The 20,819-nt window shown below is 35.4% G+C and overlaps 1 protein-coding gene across 2 annotated transcripts; it reads left to right on the top strand.

Annotated features, from left to right (window-relative positions):
* Positions 1-1,311: 1,311 nt before the first annotated feature.
* LOC120634580 (pyrroline-5-carboxylate reductase-like) lies at positions 1,312-19,791 on the top strand. Of its 2 annotated transcripts, none has more exons than XM_039905298.1 (7): positions 1,312-1,583; positions 12,537-12,620; positions 14,628-14,698; positions 16,184-16,366; positions 16,861-17,073; positions 18,615-18,816; positions 19,649-19,791. In XM_039905298.1, the coding sequence occupies exons 1-7, from the start codon at positions 1,574-1,576 to the stop codon at positions 19,723-19,725; spliced, it is 840 nt and encodes a 279-aa protein (XP_039761232.1). In that variant the 5' UTR covers positions 1,312-1,573; the 3' UTR covers positions 19,726-19,791. The 2 variants fall into 2 exon arrangements, with proteins under 2 accessions (XP_039761232.1, XP_039761233.1); XM_039905299.1 differs by lacking the exon at positions 1,312-1,583 and adding an exon at positions 9,733-9,812.
* The last annotated feature ends 1,028 nt before the right edge of the window (positions 19,792-20,819 follow it).

Below are 20,819 nucleotides of genomic sequence, written 5' to 3'. Positions count from 1 at the left end.
ATTCGTATGCGTGCGAGGGTTAACCAAGAAAATTTCCAATATTCTTTATTAAGTCCTAGTAGAAATCCTCATAATGTGGCTACACTTTATATTAGGCTTAAGTTTGTATGTGTGTATGTGTGTATGTGCGTAATAAACTAAACTGATACTCCAACCTATCCAGTACAAAAATATTTATTTAAACAGGTTTACAATTGACGGAGTCATGATGTAAAATCAACAAACACTTTAATTCCCTCTCTCAATTAAACTGAGCTGAATTTCAAAATAAATTGTATCCCATGTCCTACCTCGTAGTATTAACTCAAATGACGCTATGTTTAATTAAAATTAATTCTGTAGTTTAGCGTGATGCGCGACCATGATACAGACAGACAGACAGACAAAAATGAAAAAAATACAGTTTTCATTCATCTCCAAAAATGAATTTTAAAATATCATAAATGTACAGAAATCAACCCGCTACAGTTTTATTTGAAGTTATTATAAGTATAGATATAGAAGTAAAAAAACTACTGTTATTAGTGGCATAAGAACATAGAGGCAACTACGCCGTTTGAGTCTCAATGTAGGACTAAAGTGTAACGCCTAATGCACCCTTATTCGATTATACCTACAATTAGTTAGCGATAAGTTAGCAGTGATAGCCAGTCGTTAAGGCTTCGGCTTATTTTCAGGGGGACCGAGTTCGCTCAAAATTTTCAGCGTTATGAGGGTTTTTAATTTCATCAACATAATGTCCACCAATGGACGTCCACTGATGTACATAGGTCTTTTGGAGGGATTCAGCGGCTCCCTGCGACTCGCTGGATGTCGCCCGTTCAACTCCTCGGGGTCTACCAACACTGCGTTTATCGGTGACTCTGGCTCTTCTACGGATCTCCTCATTTCTAAATTGAACCCGTAGCAATACTCCAATCATAGCTTTCTCCATTGCCTGCTGAGTGACCTAATTCAAGCAATTAAAATATCACTTGCTGCAACGGTAAAGGAAATCGTAACGTAATCGTAAACTAAATGCATGCCTGAGAGTTCTCTATAACGTTCTCAAGGCGTGTGAAGTCTACCAATCCGCATTTGGCCAGCGAAGGGCTACGGGCTAATTTTGTAAGGATCGTGCCCTGTATTGGGCCGGTAAACGCTTGATAATAATGTTGATGATGACTCTCCTACTAAAATTTTTATTATCATACCCACTTTTTTATTAACAGAAATTGTATGTGGACAAAGTCGCGGGCAATAGCTAGTATAAAAATAAATAGTCAACTTTGCACCTATCACACGTTTTCCCTATCTGTACTCACTCAATGAGGACACACCACGGACTTGTTCCACAGTGCACAATGTTCTATTACCCGATACGCATTTGAACAACAATTATGAAATGTCTCACTCTCAATGAACGATTGAGAATAAAACAAGAGCGTAAATTTAAATAAAAAAAAAAAACAGTGACAACTTTGACAAGTCTCGACAAGTGAATTGAGTTTAGTGCAACTTAGATCTCATTTATGACAATTTTTGGATTTATTAATTTTATTTATTAGTTTTTATTCACTGATAGACCATCAAAATGCTTACTGGTAAGTTTGTCTTAATTTAATTTTTATTATTAACTTTATTTTCTTAACAACTTTTTTTTTATAATAAATTTCAATTTGCTCTCAACTTTATGTCAAAAGAAATTGGAAATATATTCTTTGTTAAGTTTCTTAGAAACCATTTCTACTGACTCTTAAAATTTGTTTATTTGTTCCATAGGTATTTTAAGTATAAAAATCACTTTTTTCATCATCATTTTTTATCTTTTTTTTATGAAATGAAATGAGATCATATATTATTTAATTTAATCAGGCTTTTTCAAAGTTTTATATTGTAATGAGATCATGGTTACAACTGCAATAGTATAATTAAACTCGGAGGTTTGAGTGTACAATTTGTAGTTTGAACCTTTTCAAGAGCACCGATTCTATATTCACATATACATAATATATTATATCACATTCGCTTAGTTAGATAAACATCTTCCACTGCAAAAGGTTCAGGTAGATAAAAAAAAAAATTCTATGTTATTTAACTTTTTTGGTACTTTGATAGAGATATCAAATATACAAACCATTTTAATAAGTCGTAGAGCTTTTTCTGACAGAGCCCGTCCAGGGCAGTACCTACTACCGCCGTCTTTATTTACTCCTTGCTTGTCCTGCCAAAGTTTTGCTAAATTTATAGTCGATGGTTTTGCCACCATACCATTATCATTACCGAAAAAAAGGTAAGTGTTTGTAATAAAATTGAATTAAAAAGAAACTGAATCCTGTAAAACACCATGCCATCCGGTATTTACAAAAAATCCTTTCATATAAAGCACAGGACTGCCCTTCTTCCAAGGATAACGTCTTTTCTAAAACTGTTCAAGTATTCTTCGTCGGTCGAATTTCTCTTTTAAATTATGATTGTTAACGTACCTTATAAGAACACCGAAACATATCTTATTTACATAAATTGCGTACAATAAGAATTTTATCAGTAGATAATAATTGCTTATCATTTAGGTAAAATCAATATTTTCATATAAAGTGTAGGTATACATAGTGCTAGGACGAAAATCGTATTCTTATGGAAACTTTGTACGTCGATAAATTTAAAGAATACAATCCTTATGGGCCTTAAAAATTACTGTAAAAAAAAGTTAAAATAGTTACTGATTCAGCGTTTACTCACAATTTACCTGAGAGCAACTTTTAAACTGCAAATGAATAAATGAACACTTACACTTCTAATGGTACCACCATTAGAAGTGTTTATGTATATTACCACAGAAATAAAAGTAACAGGAAATAATAAAATATATTAAAATATATAAATTATAATAAAAAGAGCAATGTTAGATAGAGAGAAAAATTTGGTGGGGCCCTATCGCTACATAGAGACTCTACACAAGATGTTTTGAAGCGGCTTCTTTCATGTTTAGAACGCAAGAACGTGGTAGAGTCACTACAAACATACTGACTTGACGTTTCTAAAGTGCTTATAAATTAGGCCTACTTGAAATAAATGAATTTTTTAATTTGAATTTGCAAAATATTTGATACGAGCACTTTAATCGTGTGTTTAGTACTTGCACGCCAAGTAATGAATTTAATAGGCTTAATTGTCCTACTTGGGTTACATTATTGCAATTTTCTTAAGTATCTCCAATTCTATTGAAAATAAATTATAGCTTATATATCTTACAATAATTTAGCTTTCTGTTGGTAAATAAATTGTTATAATCGGTCCAGTACTTTCAGAGCTTATTCAGTACAAACGAATTAATAAACAAAAATAAAAAAGACGTGTGTGTACTTATGTACACGCGTTAGAAGTATACGTTAGAAGTATTAATTTGGCGTAACAAGATATAAATCTTTTAAAAAATTTATCTTTCGCCTTATTCTACGTTTGTAGAAAAAACGACAACAAAAGTTATTGTTTGAATTATTTCAAACCTTTTTTAGAAAAACTAAATTGTTGACTATAGCTAACTTCATGGTGTCGGTTTTTTGTAACGGTGTGCGCGCGCATCGTAAAATTTACTTAAACCATTTTTCCCTAACGCGCCAAAAGAAGTATAACTTCAAAAACTTTTTTTTTTATGATATAGAATTATAAGAATTATAGAAGTATATTAACCAAGTTCTGCGGTAACTCTACCACTTTTAAGGCTATTGTGCTTTGGAATAATTTGCCTGCTGACATCCCTAAAAGTCAATCCCTTCCCATATTTAAGTGTAGTGATTTGAACAAATATTCTTATATCCTTAAACGAGCAATTCTTGTATATATATAATTGGAATCACGGAATCGGCTCCAACGATTTTCATGAAATTTAGTATACAGGGGGTTTCGGGGGCGATAAATCGATCTAGCTAGGACTAATTTTAGAAAATGTCATTTTATTTGTGTTTTCCGGTATTAACCGATTTGGTGCAGACGAAGTTGCACGGGTCAGCTAGTCGTAATTAATGTGTTATATTTGTATTTTTCTTCATTCATTATATAATTATATATATATAAATATATGTGTATTTATTTTATATCTATGTTTATGTGTCGTGTCTATTTATTTTCGAATTTATATGTGTATATAATTGCACTATCCCGCTCTCTTGCTAGCTTTTTCTTCTGCCAGAGGTTGCCTGTAAGAGATTGCTTGCATCAATAAGGTCGCCTTTGCATGCTCTTCTTTGCACAATTCTTGTTCTTTTGCTTATTCTATATTTTATGTATATTTTGATTTTTGTGTGCAATATAAAAACATCTATACCACTTATTGCATTAACTGCAGAGGACTAAATTATTCCAGATAAATATCATCAAAGCCTAAAATAGTCCACTGATGGGCTAAAGGACATTCTCAACGGGGGGCTTGCCCATAATCACCACGTTTGGCAGACGGATTGGTGAAAGCAAAAGATGGTAATAGAAGCTCTGAGGACGTTCTCCGTTGTTATCTTTTCGTCGCACGACACCCGCGGGAAGAGAAGGAGTGGTGACAAACGTATCCTGATATGCCTTTACCACACGGCTTATTTATTATTTAACGAGTGGTTAACAATAACAAAGTACCCGGAAGTTATTCCTGGTGCATCATAAACATGCAAATCAATAATGGACTTTGCATCTAATGCATAGCACGTCATTAGATCAAACACGATGGCCTTGTAAATAATACTACTAGAATGAACACACAGCTATCTATATTTACAAAACAATATATAAATACTAATTATATTTAACTGCCGTGTCGGTACGTCGCGTCTGTGTCACGTGTCATGTGGTGACGGAGGAATACAGGTGTCACCACTCGCCACCCCTTTTCGTCCCGCGGATATCGTACGAGGCGATAAGGAAATATAACCGAACACGGGCAGCAGCGTTCTCTGTGCTTCTAGTACCTTCTACTGCGATCACCATTACGTCTGACAAGCGTTATGGACAAACCCTCCCGTTGGGAGAGACCCAAGTCCCTTTAGTCCACAAGTGGTCTGCTACGCTTGATGATATTTAAGACCTGTTAAAGGCTTTGATGAAATTTAACTGACATAATTTATATCTATACATCTGTAGGTCTGCGATGTTGATATAACTGCCTTTTAAGATGTAAACGATAAAATAAATGTACAAACGTTTTTTGAAATCTTTGTTCAGGCTGATCTTAGAAGGCTAATCAGGTTTGACTTTTTATGTAATTCATAACGTTGTGTGATGAAATCCTGGAGTTTTGGAGTCTAGATACTTAACTTGAAATATTATCAAAACAATTTTGTACTAAATATTAGATACATAAAAATAAATTGAATAAATTACATATCACCAAATATATTTCAGGGTCCTTGCTTCGAAAATAAATGTATACTTACGAGTAGTTATTTTGATAAATAAAATCAACAAATTCCAAAACACCAAACCGCATAACTGAGTTTGTTGTTTGTTAAGTAATTTCTGTTTTCTAGAAAAACTGTACTAAGTTTGAAAAAAAAAACCAGGTAATGACGATGTTTTAAACGTTACTCGTTTCAGTATTTTGGAAAATAAGCGAATGGATTTTTTTCATTTTAACGATGATTTAGAAATTGTTGGCAAACTTTGGTCACATGTGGACTAAATAGGAACAAGGGTTTGTTTTAACAATTTGATAATAATAAAATAATAATATTCTGATGCACAAAATTTATATTTTAAGGTAAGGTCCGTAAAAATAACACTGGTACTATGAAATTGGTTTTTTTCGTTAAATTATGATATTGTTGATTTATCTGTGTCGTTTGTTGGCTAACTTGGTCTGAATTTGGTCTGCATTAATGAATCACAAAAAAGAATGTGTTGTCAGCTAGACTGGAAATCTCGAGCCAATCTTGAATATACTGGAAAATATATTAGTAAGGGTGGGGTCGAATGAAAAAGAACGGGGAATGAAGGGACATTCTTATTTCTTTGGTTTACTCCGAGCTAACTGGTTACAGAAAAGTATTTGTAAAGTTGACGAAGAATAAAGCTTTAATTGAAAATAATAGTTTTTTATTTGATAGTATTGTATAGTTTCTAATGTGTCAATCTAAACAGATTGACAAATTCGCCTTTATTAAAGTAGAAGGTGAAATTCATAGCACACGCAGTAGTATAAAATACAAATCGTTCAATGCCATAACAATTATGCCAATGGCGACCTACCTGGCGCAACGGTGAGCGCTGTGAATTTAAGAAGGAAGTCCTGGGGTCGATTCCCGCAGAGGATTTGTATTGCTTATTTTTGATGACATGGGGGTGGGGGAGATGTATATAGGACAATCCAAGTCATTAGTAATTATTTACTACTAAATTCCAAAATCGGAAGACAGTGAGCAGACACACAACTTGAGCAGCAAACATCCAATGTCATCGAAGACTTAGAATCATGAATTCGGTTGTCAAGAATTAATGTTTATAAATCAACAATTTAAAAGAATTTGTATTTGTAACTTACTCTATGTTGAATACCGTGTCAGTAAACTTTATTAAAATGAATATTAGGTATGTGACACTCAAAACTTATTCTTTATTTCTAGACTTATATTATTACTGCTCATAAATCGACTCTTCAATTATTGAAGAATTGAAGAATCGAAATCGAATTGTTAATAAATTCGTATGCTAAATCAAGAAAATTTCTAATATTTTTTATTTAGTCCTAGCACTGAAGTCACTATAAAAGTCTGAAGTGAGGGGTTTGCTGTAACCTTTTTCCAATCATATTTATCAGATTTTCAAGAAATTAAACTGATAGTATAACCTATCCAAATAAATATATACTACGACAATACACACATCGCCATCTAGCCCCAAAGTAAGCGTAGCTTGTGTTGTGCGTACTGAGATGTACATCTTCTTCTTCTTCTTCTGTTCCTGGGCCTTTTCCGCACTTGGTTGGTCTGGGACCGTCCGTTGTACGTATGGCCACTGATGCGGCTCCCCGCTGGATCACTCCAGCCAGCCGAGCTCGCTCCAAAAGCTTAGCAGGCCGCCCAGGTCGCCGAGTGCTTCATGGAGTGTTGCTGAGGAGCCAAGGTGTGCTGCGCGTTGTTCTGCTACTCCGTTGCATTAGAGCATTACGTGTATCGGTGTTTCCTCCGTCTCCATGCATGCTCTGCAGAGAGGGCTGTCAGTTATACCTAAAATGGAAAGGTGTTTGTTTAGTGGGCAGTGCCCTGTTATCAAAACTACAACTGTCCTTAGTTTAGGTCGATTCAGTTGCAGTAATTTTGTTGTTAGTCGTGGGTTGAGAACTGGTACGGCCTCCTTCGTGTGTTTGCACTCTTTTGTTTTAGACCATAGCACCGAGTGTGATGTTTGCGTCTGGTTGTGGAGCCATGTTTTGTATTCAGTGAAGGGTATGGGTATGATGGGTTCCGGTCCAGCTACCCTTAGTGATGCTGCCTGCCGCGCTAATTCGTCGGCTGCGTCGTTTCCTCTGTTTCCGTTGTGACCTCGTATCCATTTTAGGGTTACTCTGTTGGATTTTGATAGGGCTTGTAGGGCCTTCTGACAGTCAAGTATGAGTTTTGAAGTTGTTGTATGTTTGGTTAAGGCTTTTAGTACAGCTTGACTGTCACTGTTTATGTTGATGCTGAAGCCTTTTACTTTTCTGTTTAGCATGGCTATGACTGCTGTTGTTATGCCCACGCACTCTGCTTGGAAGACGGAGTTGTTCTTACCAAGCGGCTGGGCAATGTTTATGTTAAGCTCCGGGCAGTATATCCCTGCTCCAGTGCCTGAGTTTGCTTTGATCCGTCGGTGTAGACCTCTATTGCGACGGTGTCAGCTTTGTCTGTTTTTCCTCCTTCAGCGGCTACTTTATAGTGCCTGTCTAGCACATAGTGTGAACAATACACATAAATACTCATAACATATAGTCACCCAGACACTGAAAAACATTCGTATTCATCATACAAACATTCTCCATTTGTGTGACTCGAACCCACGGCCATGGACTTAGAAAGCAGGGTCGCTGCACACTGCGCCAATCAGCCGTCAATTGACGTTTGACGATTTGGTGTAAAATCAAGAAACACTTTCTTCCCCTCTCCCAAACGAACTAAAGTGAATATCGGGATAAAAAGTACCATATGTCCTCGTTTGTTTCATATTTTCTTAGTATTGTCACTCGCAGTAGTTTGCAAAGTAAATTGACGGCAAGGTTGATTAAAATAAATTGATTCTAACAATATGCATAGTACTTACGCTATTTATTTAAAATGTGTAAACAATCTACATGATTGTATAAACAATTAGTACGTAGTCTACCTTTGGATGAATAAATGCATAAACTATTATGAGGTAGGTAGGAATTAAGTTGAAAGTTAGATACAGCTTTGACGGCCGTTTGGCGCAGTGGGCAGCGACCCTGCTTTCTGAGTCCAAGGCCGTGGGTTCGATTCCCACAATGTCTGTGTGATGAACATGAGTGTTTTTCAGTGCTGGGTGTTTATCTATATATTACTAGCGGACCCCAGCCACACCTGTCGGGCTGATTTGTGAATCTAAACCATTCAGGGTGCCACCCAAACGCATACAAAAAAATTCATTCAAATCGGTCCAGTCGTTTAGGAGGAGTTCAGTGACATACACACGCACACAAGAAATATCAGTTATCTTAGTACCCGTAACACAAGCTACGCTTACTTTGGGACTAGATGGCGATGTGTGTATTGTCGTAGTACATTTATTTATTTATTTACTAGCTACTGTGTAAACAATATAAAAGTAGGTACATTAATAAATACGACATAAAAGTTCAAGAAAATGCAGCGACAACGTAAAATTTAGAGGCTTTATCGCTAAATAGCGATTAGCGATCTCTACAAGGCACCAATGACCTTTGTACAATTAACTCAAAATAGTATTTTTGAGTTCGTTGCATCTAGCATTGAAGATAGAACAAGTAAAAACATTGGACATATTCTGTGCCAAAAATGAGAATAATAAAATATAAAATCTGTAGAACTAAGATAAAGTTTTATAAAAATCAGCAGGATCGTTGTAATCATAAATATTCAGTCTCGAAGCACCTTTTTATGTATACCTATATGCTTATTTCATGTAATATAAAAATGTATACAGCTTCACTCTATTGTTTTGTGCACAAAGGAGTGCTTGAACACTCGCACTAAGGTAACTTGTGTTACGAGTGTCGCCACCTTCCTTCGGTGTTCGGACCCATTACAACAACGTTAAATTATTCAAATACAATCATCGCAATAAATAAAAGATAAAACAAAAATAGATATATTAAATTAATTACAATGATTAGATTTTTTTTAATACATTGTAGTGTGTGTGTGTGTGTGTGTGTGTGTGTATGTGTGTGTTTGAAAAGTCCGTAACATACTAACAACGACGTAAGTATTTGCTTGCATTGATTCCGTGGCTTGGAACTTATATTATTATGAATTTTGTTAATTTTATTATATATTCGAGCACCAAGAACACAACTGTGCCGAATGGCAAAAGCTATATAATCGTAATAATGAAACCAAAAATTATGTAGGTGTCCAAAAATGTTTTGTTTTTGATGAGATCGTTATATTATGTTGCCCAATATTATGTAGGGTTCAACAAAATTCAAACTTACCTACAGATATTTCGTTTAGTTTTTTTTCTTGTTTATCTAAGACAAGTTCATCTTAAGTGTATAGCAAAATTATACAACTGATAACTGATAACCTCATAGCCTAGTCTGCGAGCAAACTCTGTTGGAAGAGCACGGCTCTAACACATTTAGTGCAAAACGTGATGTAAGTAACTTCCTATATTTTACTAGTTTGAGATTTTTGGGATTGGCAAAAGAAAAAAAATGAACAAAAAGCGGTGATAGCCTAGTAGTTTGGGATCGGTAGAAATATTAAAATTTTTGGTATTCGTTATGTTTGTAACAATTATTTTAATTGCAAGTAATTTTAAAAATTATAAAATATCAATTAGGTACCTAACTGAAGATTAGTTGGTAAGTTTCTTGAAATATCTACAAAATATTGTAAGAAATCCAGCCTGTGCACCTTTTTCTGTTTATTTATCTGTTTGTGTAGTAGTTTGGGATCGGTAAAAAATATTAAAAATTGAGTGCCTACCTTTAGATTAGTTAGTAAGTTTATTGAACCATCTGGAAAATATTGTAAGAAATCCAGTCTATGTACATTTTTCTGTTTATTTTTCTAGAGTATGTACAATGTTCAGAAAATTAAGGCTTTATTATTATAAAAAAGATTTCTAACGAAGCGAGCGTACGAGAAGCGGCGATTACAGAATTAAGAAAATACAGAACCTTCATTCAGCCATTATTGCATGCAGTGCATTGTGTCCAAAAAACAGTGAAAACGCCCTCAGCACGTCTCACTTCACACCCGCGGAATGTTGCGAGCTCACAAACTTTTCCCATTTTCCCCATTTTATGGTAAACGTATAAAACATTAGAGGTAAAATAATAACTGACAACTGCTAAGTGGAATGAAGTTACTAACCAACTTTTCCGGAATCACTACATAATCAACTACACAACACATATTAGTCATGTACTTAGGGTTCTGTATGTTATTAATTCTGAATTCTAAATATGACTTTATCGGTGTAGTTACCTCATGAGAAAACTTGCATGCGTGAGAGTTCTCCATAATGTTTTCAAAGGTGTGTGAAGTTTACCAATACCTACTTTGTTTCTTTTTTTAGAAATTATTTTAACCAGTACCAAAAATATCAATGCACTTCAAAACGTATTTATTAATTTTCATAGAACAAATATATAAAAATAAAACCTAAAACTCAGCATGAATTAAAAAGCTAACAAATCCAACTCCTTTTTTAAGGTCCAAACTCTGGCTACATTCTCAAAAAAGTTCATAAAATAAATAAAAGTCATTTATTTCGACCGACTGGGGTCATTAATGGTTAGTAAATACAAAATTAAATATTAAAAACAAATCTCCGACAGCTCTTGCAACGAAACATGAAAAATTTTAGCTGTAGCTTTTATCACTACTTTCTCTGACTTAGTACCTAACGGAAGGTTCTATGGAATTTTCTAAATAACTGGCATCCATTTTAAAGTTCATTTTCTAATATAAACAACTTATATATTGATGATACTAATCAAAACGCGAAGTGCCATGTTCTCCGAGGACTGGAATACGCCAAACTCCTGACATTTTCTGATTTTCAACCCAATAATCTTATTTATTTGCACCAGGAATATCTTGGTGAGTCGGACATGCAAACCTCTAAACCAATCCGGCGACCAGTTGCTCTCCGGATAGGTTTAATCAGTAACTTGTTTAAAAAGTACGTACTTAATGTTGTTTTTTAGATAACGTAATCTCGTCATACCTACCGACTACGATAATAAGAAACCGCTAAATATCCATTCAATGTCGAAAATGACGAATCATTGTATCTTTAGTCGATCTAAAAAGAAGTTTAGGTTAATAGCTAATGTTGAAATAGTTTTAGTTGTTGTAAGTATATATGCACCGAGTGAGGTATAAAACTATGCTCCTCCAGTCAGTCCGCTGAACTGTTCAGATCACGCTTTAAGGCAAACTAGGTAACTTACAGTGGTGCCAATTCTGTTGTATATATAACTCTAAATAGGAAACGGATAGGATTAAAAAAGAGCTGTCCTTTTTTAACTTACCCTTTTACTATGTTCTTTGTGGAATGGGTATTTACACGTGTAAATTTCATTGTGTTTATAGATTTTTGTACGATGAAATTACACTGTTTAGTTCTACTTTCAATCAATATTCAATAGTCATTAGTTACATGGTGTTTTTCCGCTCTCGAAAAGCGGATAGGATTATAAAACGCATTGTTTTGTACATTATCTATAAGACTATAAGCCCTGCGTGTAACTGCGTAAAATATGTATTGCGTACCTATATTACCAACACTTGAAGAAAAATAACATACTCGTAACCACTCCATAGGGCTTTAGTTAATTTATGTTAATCCTCACAACGTCATGTAATTACTCAGAACATGGTAGGTACTTAATTAACCTCAAACTTATTCACGTACAAAAAAAGGAAGAGAAAAACAAAAATTAAAAAGACAGATACCACAGATCAGATCTACCGGTGATCCTAGAGCGGGCAGTTACCTTGGCCAACGAATTAGTTTGGCCCTCCAAAGGGGCAATGCTGACAGCATCTTAGGAACTGTGCCTCGCTGCGGTGGTATCGAGGACGTTTTAGATTTTTATTTAGTTTTAAATAGTTTTAGGTTATATTTATAAAACAATTAATTTTAAGAATAAATAAATAGTAAAAAAATAAAGACAGATAAATTTTCCTCGGTTCCTTCTAAAATCGGTGTGCCCAACATGCTAATATTATTTTGGGCACATTGTCCAAAGTTCTTGGGGTGTTTCAAGCACAGTGCTCGAGTTCTGGATAGCTCACTTCTCATTTTCCACTTTTTTATAATAAGTACTTTAGTAATTGAAAATTTTCTCGTTCTATTTGTTTCAGTATCATTAAAAGAAGCGATGAAGATCGGTTTTATCGGCGGTGGGAAACTGGCGTATGCCTTGGCAAGTGGATTCATATCAGCTGGTTAGTGTATATAATAATTTTAGGTACTTTATTTTCCTCTTAAACAGAAATATTTGGGATTACAAAGTATGTATTATGTGGTTGGATGGGAACCTACTTTGAATAAATCGTCATCTTTTGAAGTATTTTTATTACAAGAACACAAGAGAGTATATTAGAAACTTACCATGGGGTTTCTAATATATTTCTAATAAGGTTGGGCGTAAAGTCAAATATATGCCACGTTCTGAGACATGAGCGATACCAACTGCTCCAGCTCATAATGATGGGCAAAGTAGAGGGCAAACGACGTGTTGGAAGGAGGAAGAAGTCATGGTTGCGCAACATCCGCGAATGGACCAATAACGTAAGCGTGGAAACATTGTTTTGATTGGTGCAAGACCGCGAGAAGTTCGCATAGCTGACGGCCAACCTCCTGTAGTGGAGAGGCACAAAAAGAGAGAAAGATGGGGTTTCTAACTTTTAAAATTCCAAAAAATATATAATTAGACGTATACGTAAGTTAAGTCGTATACGTAAGTTCTATTATTAAAATTTCATTGCAAAATTAAGCATTAATTTAAAACAAAGTAAATACCTTGTTATTACTTGTACCAGGTACTTTGCCAAAAATGTATCAGAATATCGAACTGAATTGACCCATATCTATACTATTGTTTGGCATTTGGAGACCTTGAATTAGCATGAGGAATCTTATCTTAATCAATGTTAAGTGTTTAATGTTTGTAAACGCAATCAGCTGGATATAATTAGGTATATAGATAATAACAATGACGAAATTATACGTAGGTACCTCTATAGATGACACGTGCTTATTCATATTCTTAAATGCATAAGACATTACTGACTATTACAAATAGCTGAATGTATACAGTTTACCAAGAAGGCTAATTGAGGAAATACTTGTCTAGATTTTCATTTACTTTTAAAGTAGTGTCCAACTCATTTTTTCACAAAAAAAAGAATACAGTAATGTTTGTCATTTAAACATGTGAATCAAAAATTTTATTCTAATTAACTGTTGCTTATTTCCTTTAAATGACATGCAGAATGTATGTTATGTACCTAGTGCTTTATCGTACATTTATTAAAATTTTATTTTATTTTACTCGTTATTTTATTAAAATTTTAGCAGTATTCAATAGTTGAACGCAGAATAAGTTGCAGATATTGTGGTGTTCTAGGCTTAAAAGCTAAAATATTTCTAGATTAATTCTTTTCCTCACTTATATAAATGACTAGCTTTTGCCCGCGGCTTCGCTCACGTTAAGTTAAATTTTTGATGTGGTAAATTTTAACTACAAAGGTTTAAAAAAATGCCTTGCTGCTGATAGAAAAATATGAACGTAAATTACTTAAAAAATCAGAAACTGACATAAAAGTTTTTATCCCCTATGGAGTTGGAATTTTTAAAATATGTGAAAGACGTATTTTTTTATTTTTAATCGAAAACCTTAAATCAAAGTTTCATGGAATTAACTTGAAAAATTAATTGATAAAGAAAGAATTTTATACAAACTTTTAACCCCCATTTAACCCTCTTAGGGTTGGAATTTTTAAAAATCCTTTCTTAGCGGATTTCTACATTGTAATAACTATCTGTGTGCAAAATTTCAGCCCGATCTGACGAGTGGTAAGAGAGAGTCAGTCAGTCAAATTTGCCTTTTATACAGTTTATTACTTTCATTATATAGGAAAATTTAGAATTTGTTTGTCATGCGGATCATGTCATGTTTGTCAAAAGCGGATAAAATCATATCACTCAATATTTTTAGATTAGTTCTTTTCCTCACTTATATGAATGATGACTTTTAAAAATTACTTCGTTAAAATTGTTTATTACTTCAATTATACAGGAAAATTAGGATTTTTTTGTCATACTGGTTTAGCAAAAGCAGATGAAATCACAGCGCACAATATTTTCTGATTTTTTAATTATCACTTTTAAAAATAGGTTACTACTTTAGTTACTCAAACAGGAAAATTAAGAAATTGTTTGTCGTACAGGTTTGGCAAAAGCAGATGAAATCACAGCGAGCTGTCACCCAGCCGATTTAGTCTCCGCTGAGGCATTCAAGGTAAACCGCAAAACTATCACTGATTAAAAATAAATATATATAATATAATATATGGTAAAATAGGTATTAGTCTATTTAGAAAATAAGCGGTGTTTTTCTTCCGCAGTGCCCGTTGTATTTTTTCTTAAAGCACCACTTGGATACAGGGTATTCAAGGAATATTTCATCTGAATTTTAAATATCTAAGTCACAGTATTAACAACATTCAGAAACCGTGTACAATGTACATGACTAATATTGAAGCATCAAAAACCACTTAACCTTTGAGTTCTTTTTCGAACAAACGGTTAGTCACTTTATAGCATACTAGCTGTTGCCCGCGACTTCTTCTGCGTTTGATTTTGTTTTTTGATGTGGCAATCAATATAGTTCTAGTTCTAAAAAAATTCCATGTATTCAGTATCGCTAAGCCTTAAATGAGGGGTTTGCTGCTGTCCGCTGAGGAGTTCTGTCCTCTATTTCCAACCACATTCATCAGATCTACACAAAGTTTGGGCAAAATAAAACACATATTACAACCACTATAGTACAAAAATAATTATTTAAATCGGTTATAATTTGTCGGAGTTATGGTTTAAAATCATCAAACACTTTCATCCCCTCTTCCAAAGGAACCGAGCTTAGTGTCGGGATAAAAAGTATTCTAACACTTCCAAGAATATGTACACAAAGTTTCATGAGGATCGGTTAAGTGGTTTTTGCGTGAAAGCGTAACAAACAAACTTACATTGACATTTATAATATTAGTAGGGATAGGGATTAGTAGGGATAGGGATAAGGATTATTTTACCCTTTACAATTCTATACGTTTACCATAAAATGGGAAAAAGTTTAAGTGCTAGCAACATTCCGCGGGTTTAAAGTGAGTTGTGTACGGGTCGTTTTCACTGTTTTTGGACACACACTGCATACAATAATGAAATAATGAGGATTCTGTATGTTCCTAATTCTGTGCTCTAGGTCTACCATGTCAGTCTACTACGGTTCTTTTTTAATTAATGGAAGTTTAATCATATTATGACCCGCATATTTAATATTTAATAAATTATTCAACTTACGAGTAAGTAGATATGAGTAAACCGTGCAAATTGTGTGCTTTATTTAAAAATTCAAATATTAATATCTTGCGCGTCACTATTGCTTGACTTTGTAAACAGTGCTTACTTTGCAACTTTACAATAATGATATAGTTGGGAATGAATAAAGATAATGACGTTGGAAATGTACCTACACTCTGGCGCTATTAACCTCTGGTTGGGCTAAAAAGGGGAGCTCTTGGGCCACCAGAAGTGTGGTTAAATTTTTGGGACACGATCAGTGGCGTGCACTTTATACATGCACAAAAGCACTGCTTACCCTAAAATTTATGAGGATTTTTGCCATTTATGCAATTTTCCTGCTGTATGCACACCCTGGTAACAAACCCAGTGCACGCCACTGGACACGTATTAATTTATTTGCACTGTGTCAATATGTTTCTTTTAGAAATTGGGAGCAACTACACTGTTTGAAAACCAGCCAGTAGTTGAAAGGTCCGAAGTTGTGATTGTGTCAGTCAAGCCTGATGTAGTGGTGCCAGCTCTTCAAGATGTTAAAGAATTGGCCGCGTCAAAAAATAAGCTGTTCATATCGGTAGCTATGGGTGTTTCGACTGGGACTATCGAAAAGGTACTTATTTTATATGCTTGTTTTTATGCAACTAATTAAATATATATCTATAGTTTTACTTTTTTATATTATAAAGAAGAAAATCTTGGGAACGTTCTTGTCGTGATATAAGCGATGTCAAAGCTAAACAATACAAATGGGTTTTAAATAAGTTTGGCATGACATAGATACTCTTGCTCTTATGCTCTAAATGTTAATGTCTTGCGTGTTTCATATCTCTGGAACTACTTTTTTTTGGGGTACAATTGAAGTGTAAACATTCATTGATATTCCGACTACAATCTACTTGAGTTTAAAGCCTTTATACTATGTCACATTCTTTGATTTTTTTGCTTCTCTCTATACTATAAAATTAATGTGTATTACCTTCCTCTTGAATCGCCCTATTTATTGCTATAACAGCATTAAAATATCTAAGGATACAAACGGTAGTGACTTTGTTTTGTAATATGTAAAGATTATTACATTCAATGTTGACTATATTCACGTTTCAGGTGCTCCCAAAAGAAGCACGCGTGATCCGTGTTATGCCAAACACACCGGCTCTAGTCAATGAAGGTGCTGCAGCTTTGAGCAGAGGGTCCAGGGCGACAGCTGATGATGCCAAGGTGGCTGCACAGCTCTTCCGCGCCGTTGGCACTTGCGAGGAAGTGCCTGAGTACCAGATGGATGCGGTTACCGCACTAAGTGGCAGCGGGCCGGCTTATGTGAGTGCTATAAACCCCAATAGATTAAGTCCGTAGTAGCGACCAAACTCGTGCGGGGAAGTACCTTCTAACTAGATAGTAGATACACCTATGCCAAAATTTTGTGTTTATCTAGTTAAGTCTGCTAAGTAGTCTGACGTCAGTGATTAGGCATGCTTGAAACTTTATCAACAGCCCACAAGCGTCCACTGCTGGACATTGCCTTTCCAAGAGCGCGCCAGCACACACGGTCCTCCGCTATTCTCATCCAGCCGCTTCCAGCCTCCTTTTTAAGGTCATCCGTCCAGCGGGCTGGAGGTCGTCCCACTGTGCTTACCGATTCGCGGTATCAACTCCAGAACACGTCTGCCCCAACGGCCATCGGTCATACGATAGACATGCCCGCCTACTGCCACTTCAACTTGCTTATCAATTTAGTCGGTGACCTTGGTTCTTCTACGGATTTCGTCGTTGCGAATTCTATCCCGAGGAGAGACTCCCAACATAGCTCGCTCCAAAGCGCGTTGCGCGACTTGAGATTTGTGGATCACGACTGTGAGTGTCCACGACTCGGCTCCATATGTCATTACAGGCAGGACACACTCGTTAAAGACTTTCGTCTTGAGGCATTGGGGTATTGGCGAATCGGAGACTTGACGCAGTTTACCAAAAGCTGCCCAGCCCAACTGAATTCTTCTGTCAGCTTGCTTGTCGAAGTTCTTTCCACCAAGTACAGTACAGTTCTTAGCTTGAAACTTGGAAGTGGTTAATTAGTAGTAGCTTTTTGTGACAGCTCGTCAGGGAACTACAACCGCCATGCTTATTTCTGCCGCCAAGCTGCATTGCTCCAATGCTGTGTTTCGGCTTGAAAGGCTACCAGCGGCAAGACACGCGTTAGAAGTTATACTTCTTTAGGCGCGTTAAGGAAAAATGGTGATATTAAATTGTTACGATGCGCGCGCACACCGTTACAAAAAACCGACACCATGGAGTCAGCTGTAGTCAACATTTTAGTTTTAAAAAAAAAGGTTTGACAGTTGACTTTTAATAATTCAAACAATACCTTTTTAGTGTCTACTCTGTCTGTCACTAACAATAGAGTTAGTGTCGTTCTTACTACAATCGTAGGCGAAAGATAAAATATTTGAAAACATTTTAATCTTGTTACGCCAAAGAAGTATAACTTCTAACGCGTGTACATAAGTACACATACGTTTTTTTCATCCCCATGTCGTCAATAATTTATGAACTACTTAGCTAGAATTGTCTTTGCTAGGCAAGCACTACATCGTGAAATGTGTTGCCATAATTATTAAAAGCACGTCCGTCTTCTTCAATATTGATTTGATACAAGTTATATTTTTTTTGGTAATTTTTTTATTTCATTGAAAGACTTTATTTGTACACAAAAATAACCTAAAAAAACAATGTTAAACTAAAAAAAATCTACAACGTCTTCGTAACCCCGCAGCGAGACAGTTCCTAAGATGCTGGCAGCATTGCCCCTTTCGATGGCTTAACTAATTGTTTGACCAAGGTAACAGGTTATTATATATTTACAGGTATATATGCTAATAGAATCACTAGCCGACGGTGGGGTCCGTTGCGGTCTACCTCGTGACCTAGCCCTGCGTTTGGCCACACAGACAACATTGGGCTCCGCGGCCATGTTACGTAATGGTGGACATCCGGCTGCTATGAAGGACAATGTCACATCTCCTGGGGGATCCACAGCGGAAGGAACCTATCACTTAGAGAAAAACGGTATGGCACAAATCACTTCCCAATAAACCAATCACTTTCCAATAAACCTTAAGATTAACTTGGGCAAGAAGACAAACAAAGCTTTTAAACAATAGGTTACTTATAGGATAGATTCTGCTTTCTGAGTCCAAGGGCGTGGGTTCGATTCCCACAACTGAAAAATATTTGTGTGATGAACATGAATGTTTTTCAGTGTCTGGGTGTTTATCTTTATATTATAAGTATTTATGTGTATTATTCATAAACATATTCATCAGTCCTCGTAGTAGGTACCCATAACACAAGCTACGCTTACTTTGGGGCTAGATGGCGATGTGTGTATTGTCGTAGTATATTTATTTATTTATTTAGATGCAGTCGTTTCTGCAGATCTCCATGATATATAAGTAAATATTAGGCTTAATTTGCTATAATCCGCGAAAACAAGGCAAATCTTCAGGAGATAACAACTCCTGAAGATGTGAGCTCCCAAGAATGAATAAATGTATGAGTTAATATACTTTTATTCATTCATAAAATTAAGCGAAAGCGAAAGTTGGAGCGAAATGTACATAAAATGGTACATAGCAGATAGTTTTAAATGTGTAGTTATGCAAAAAGGCGGTCTTATCGCTAAAGAGCGATCTGTTCCAGACAACCTTAAGGCTACGGAGATCATTTTGAATAAACTGTTTGATGGTGTATAACAATTGAAAAAATTAAGTATACATTGCCGAGAAGGGAGTTACTTTATGGCGAAGCGAAACAAACGCTACGGAGCCTTGGGCTTTGGGTAGAAGCTACTTTTGTGATAAAATTAAATGAAGTTAACACGACACCTATCGTTTTACAGGTTTCAGGTCGGCTGTTATTGGCGCAGTTATGGCGGCGACGGAAAGATGCAAAGTTGTCAATAAATTATATCAATAGGTGTAAGATAAATAACAAGAATAAATTAAAATTAACATTGAGTCTCCTAAATACATATTTTGTAAACAAAATAAAAAAGCTGTACCAATCAACGTACTTTTGATAACCTTGATACCTTTTTCAAGACGAATTTTATCGTACAACCCTGGTGGTAAAGCGTTTTGACAGCTGTAATATTTTAAAGAAAGTGGACTGTGATGTAAAAATGTAGTGTACTGTGTTTTGATAGGCGAAAAAGAAAGATGCATAAAGATTAGGAAAAACACGTGGAGGACAATTCATCTGGAAAAGGAATTAACTCACGGTACCTACCCCTTCTTGAATTCAACGTGTCACTTATTTCACTCACACACAATAAAGTTCACCACCAATAAGGCGTTATGCGAAACGATATTAATTTATATTATTTTTGTAATTTATACGGCCATGTTTTTTGTTCTCACGAATAGTACGTGCGCGCGCGACGGTAGTCGGAGGTCGAGTTTTTTTTTTTTTTTTAACCCAGAGCACGGGTAGGAAGGAAATAAAGATGTAGTTTTTAATGACAGGGAAAGAGAGAGTTTTCAATTTGTTATTTTTAATATTATAATTGTCATATTAAAATTGTGGTTCCTATTATTACCAAACCCTGTAAGTTATAAAAGCGTGAGAGGTTTTTTTTATAGTAGATATTAAATACTTGACAGAGCAATCAGATGATAGTAAGTGGAAAGCCATCGCCTACAGCGCAACACTTCGCAGGGCGTGCAAGTAACACGTCCTGCAATGTGCTGTTCCGTGCCCATCAATCTGAGACATAGGTGCTAAGCCTCATGTGCCTCTAATTGGTCATGCCCGTAATCTGTGGTAGAGTCACTACACACAGACAGACTTGACGTTTGAAAAGTGCTTATATTAGGCCTACTTGAAATAAATGAATTTTGAATTTCACCGAGACCCACGCCCTTTGGACCGGAAAACAACATTGCAAAGTTGCTGCTTAGCGGCAGAAATAATTATAGTGGTTGAACTTTCCCGGACGAGCTGTCACAAAAAGCTACTACCTACTAATTAACTTTCTATTTTATTTATTTATTATTATTTATTATTATATT

This window comes from Pararge aegeria, chromosome 24 (genome assembly GCF_905163445.1).
Source record: "Pararge aegeria chromosome 24, ilParAegt1.1, whole genome shotgun sequence".
NCBI classification, from domain to species: Eukaryota; Metazoa; Arthropoda; class Insecta; order Lepidoptera; family Nymphalidae; genus Pararge; species Pararge aegeria.
Note: the sequence above shows the minus strand (reverse complement) of the source record. Positions and strands in the feature narration are given on the sequence as shown.

Coding starts and splice junctions, on each gene's coding strand:
- LOC120634580 (XM_039905298.1), top strand. Junction 12,621..14,627: donor AAGTGGATTCATATCAGCTG/GTTAGTGTATAT, acceptor TTTGTCGTACAG/GTTTGGCAAAAGCAGATGAA. Junction 17,074..18,614: donor GTGGCAGCGGGCCGGCTTAT/GTGAGTGCTATA, acceptor ATATATTTACAG/GTATATATGCTAATAGAATC.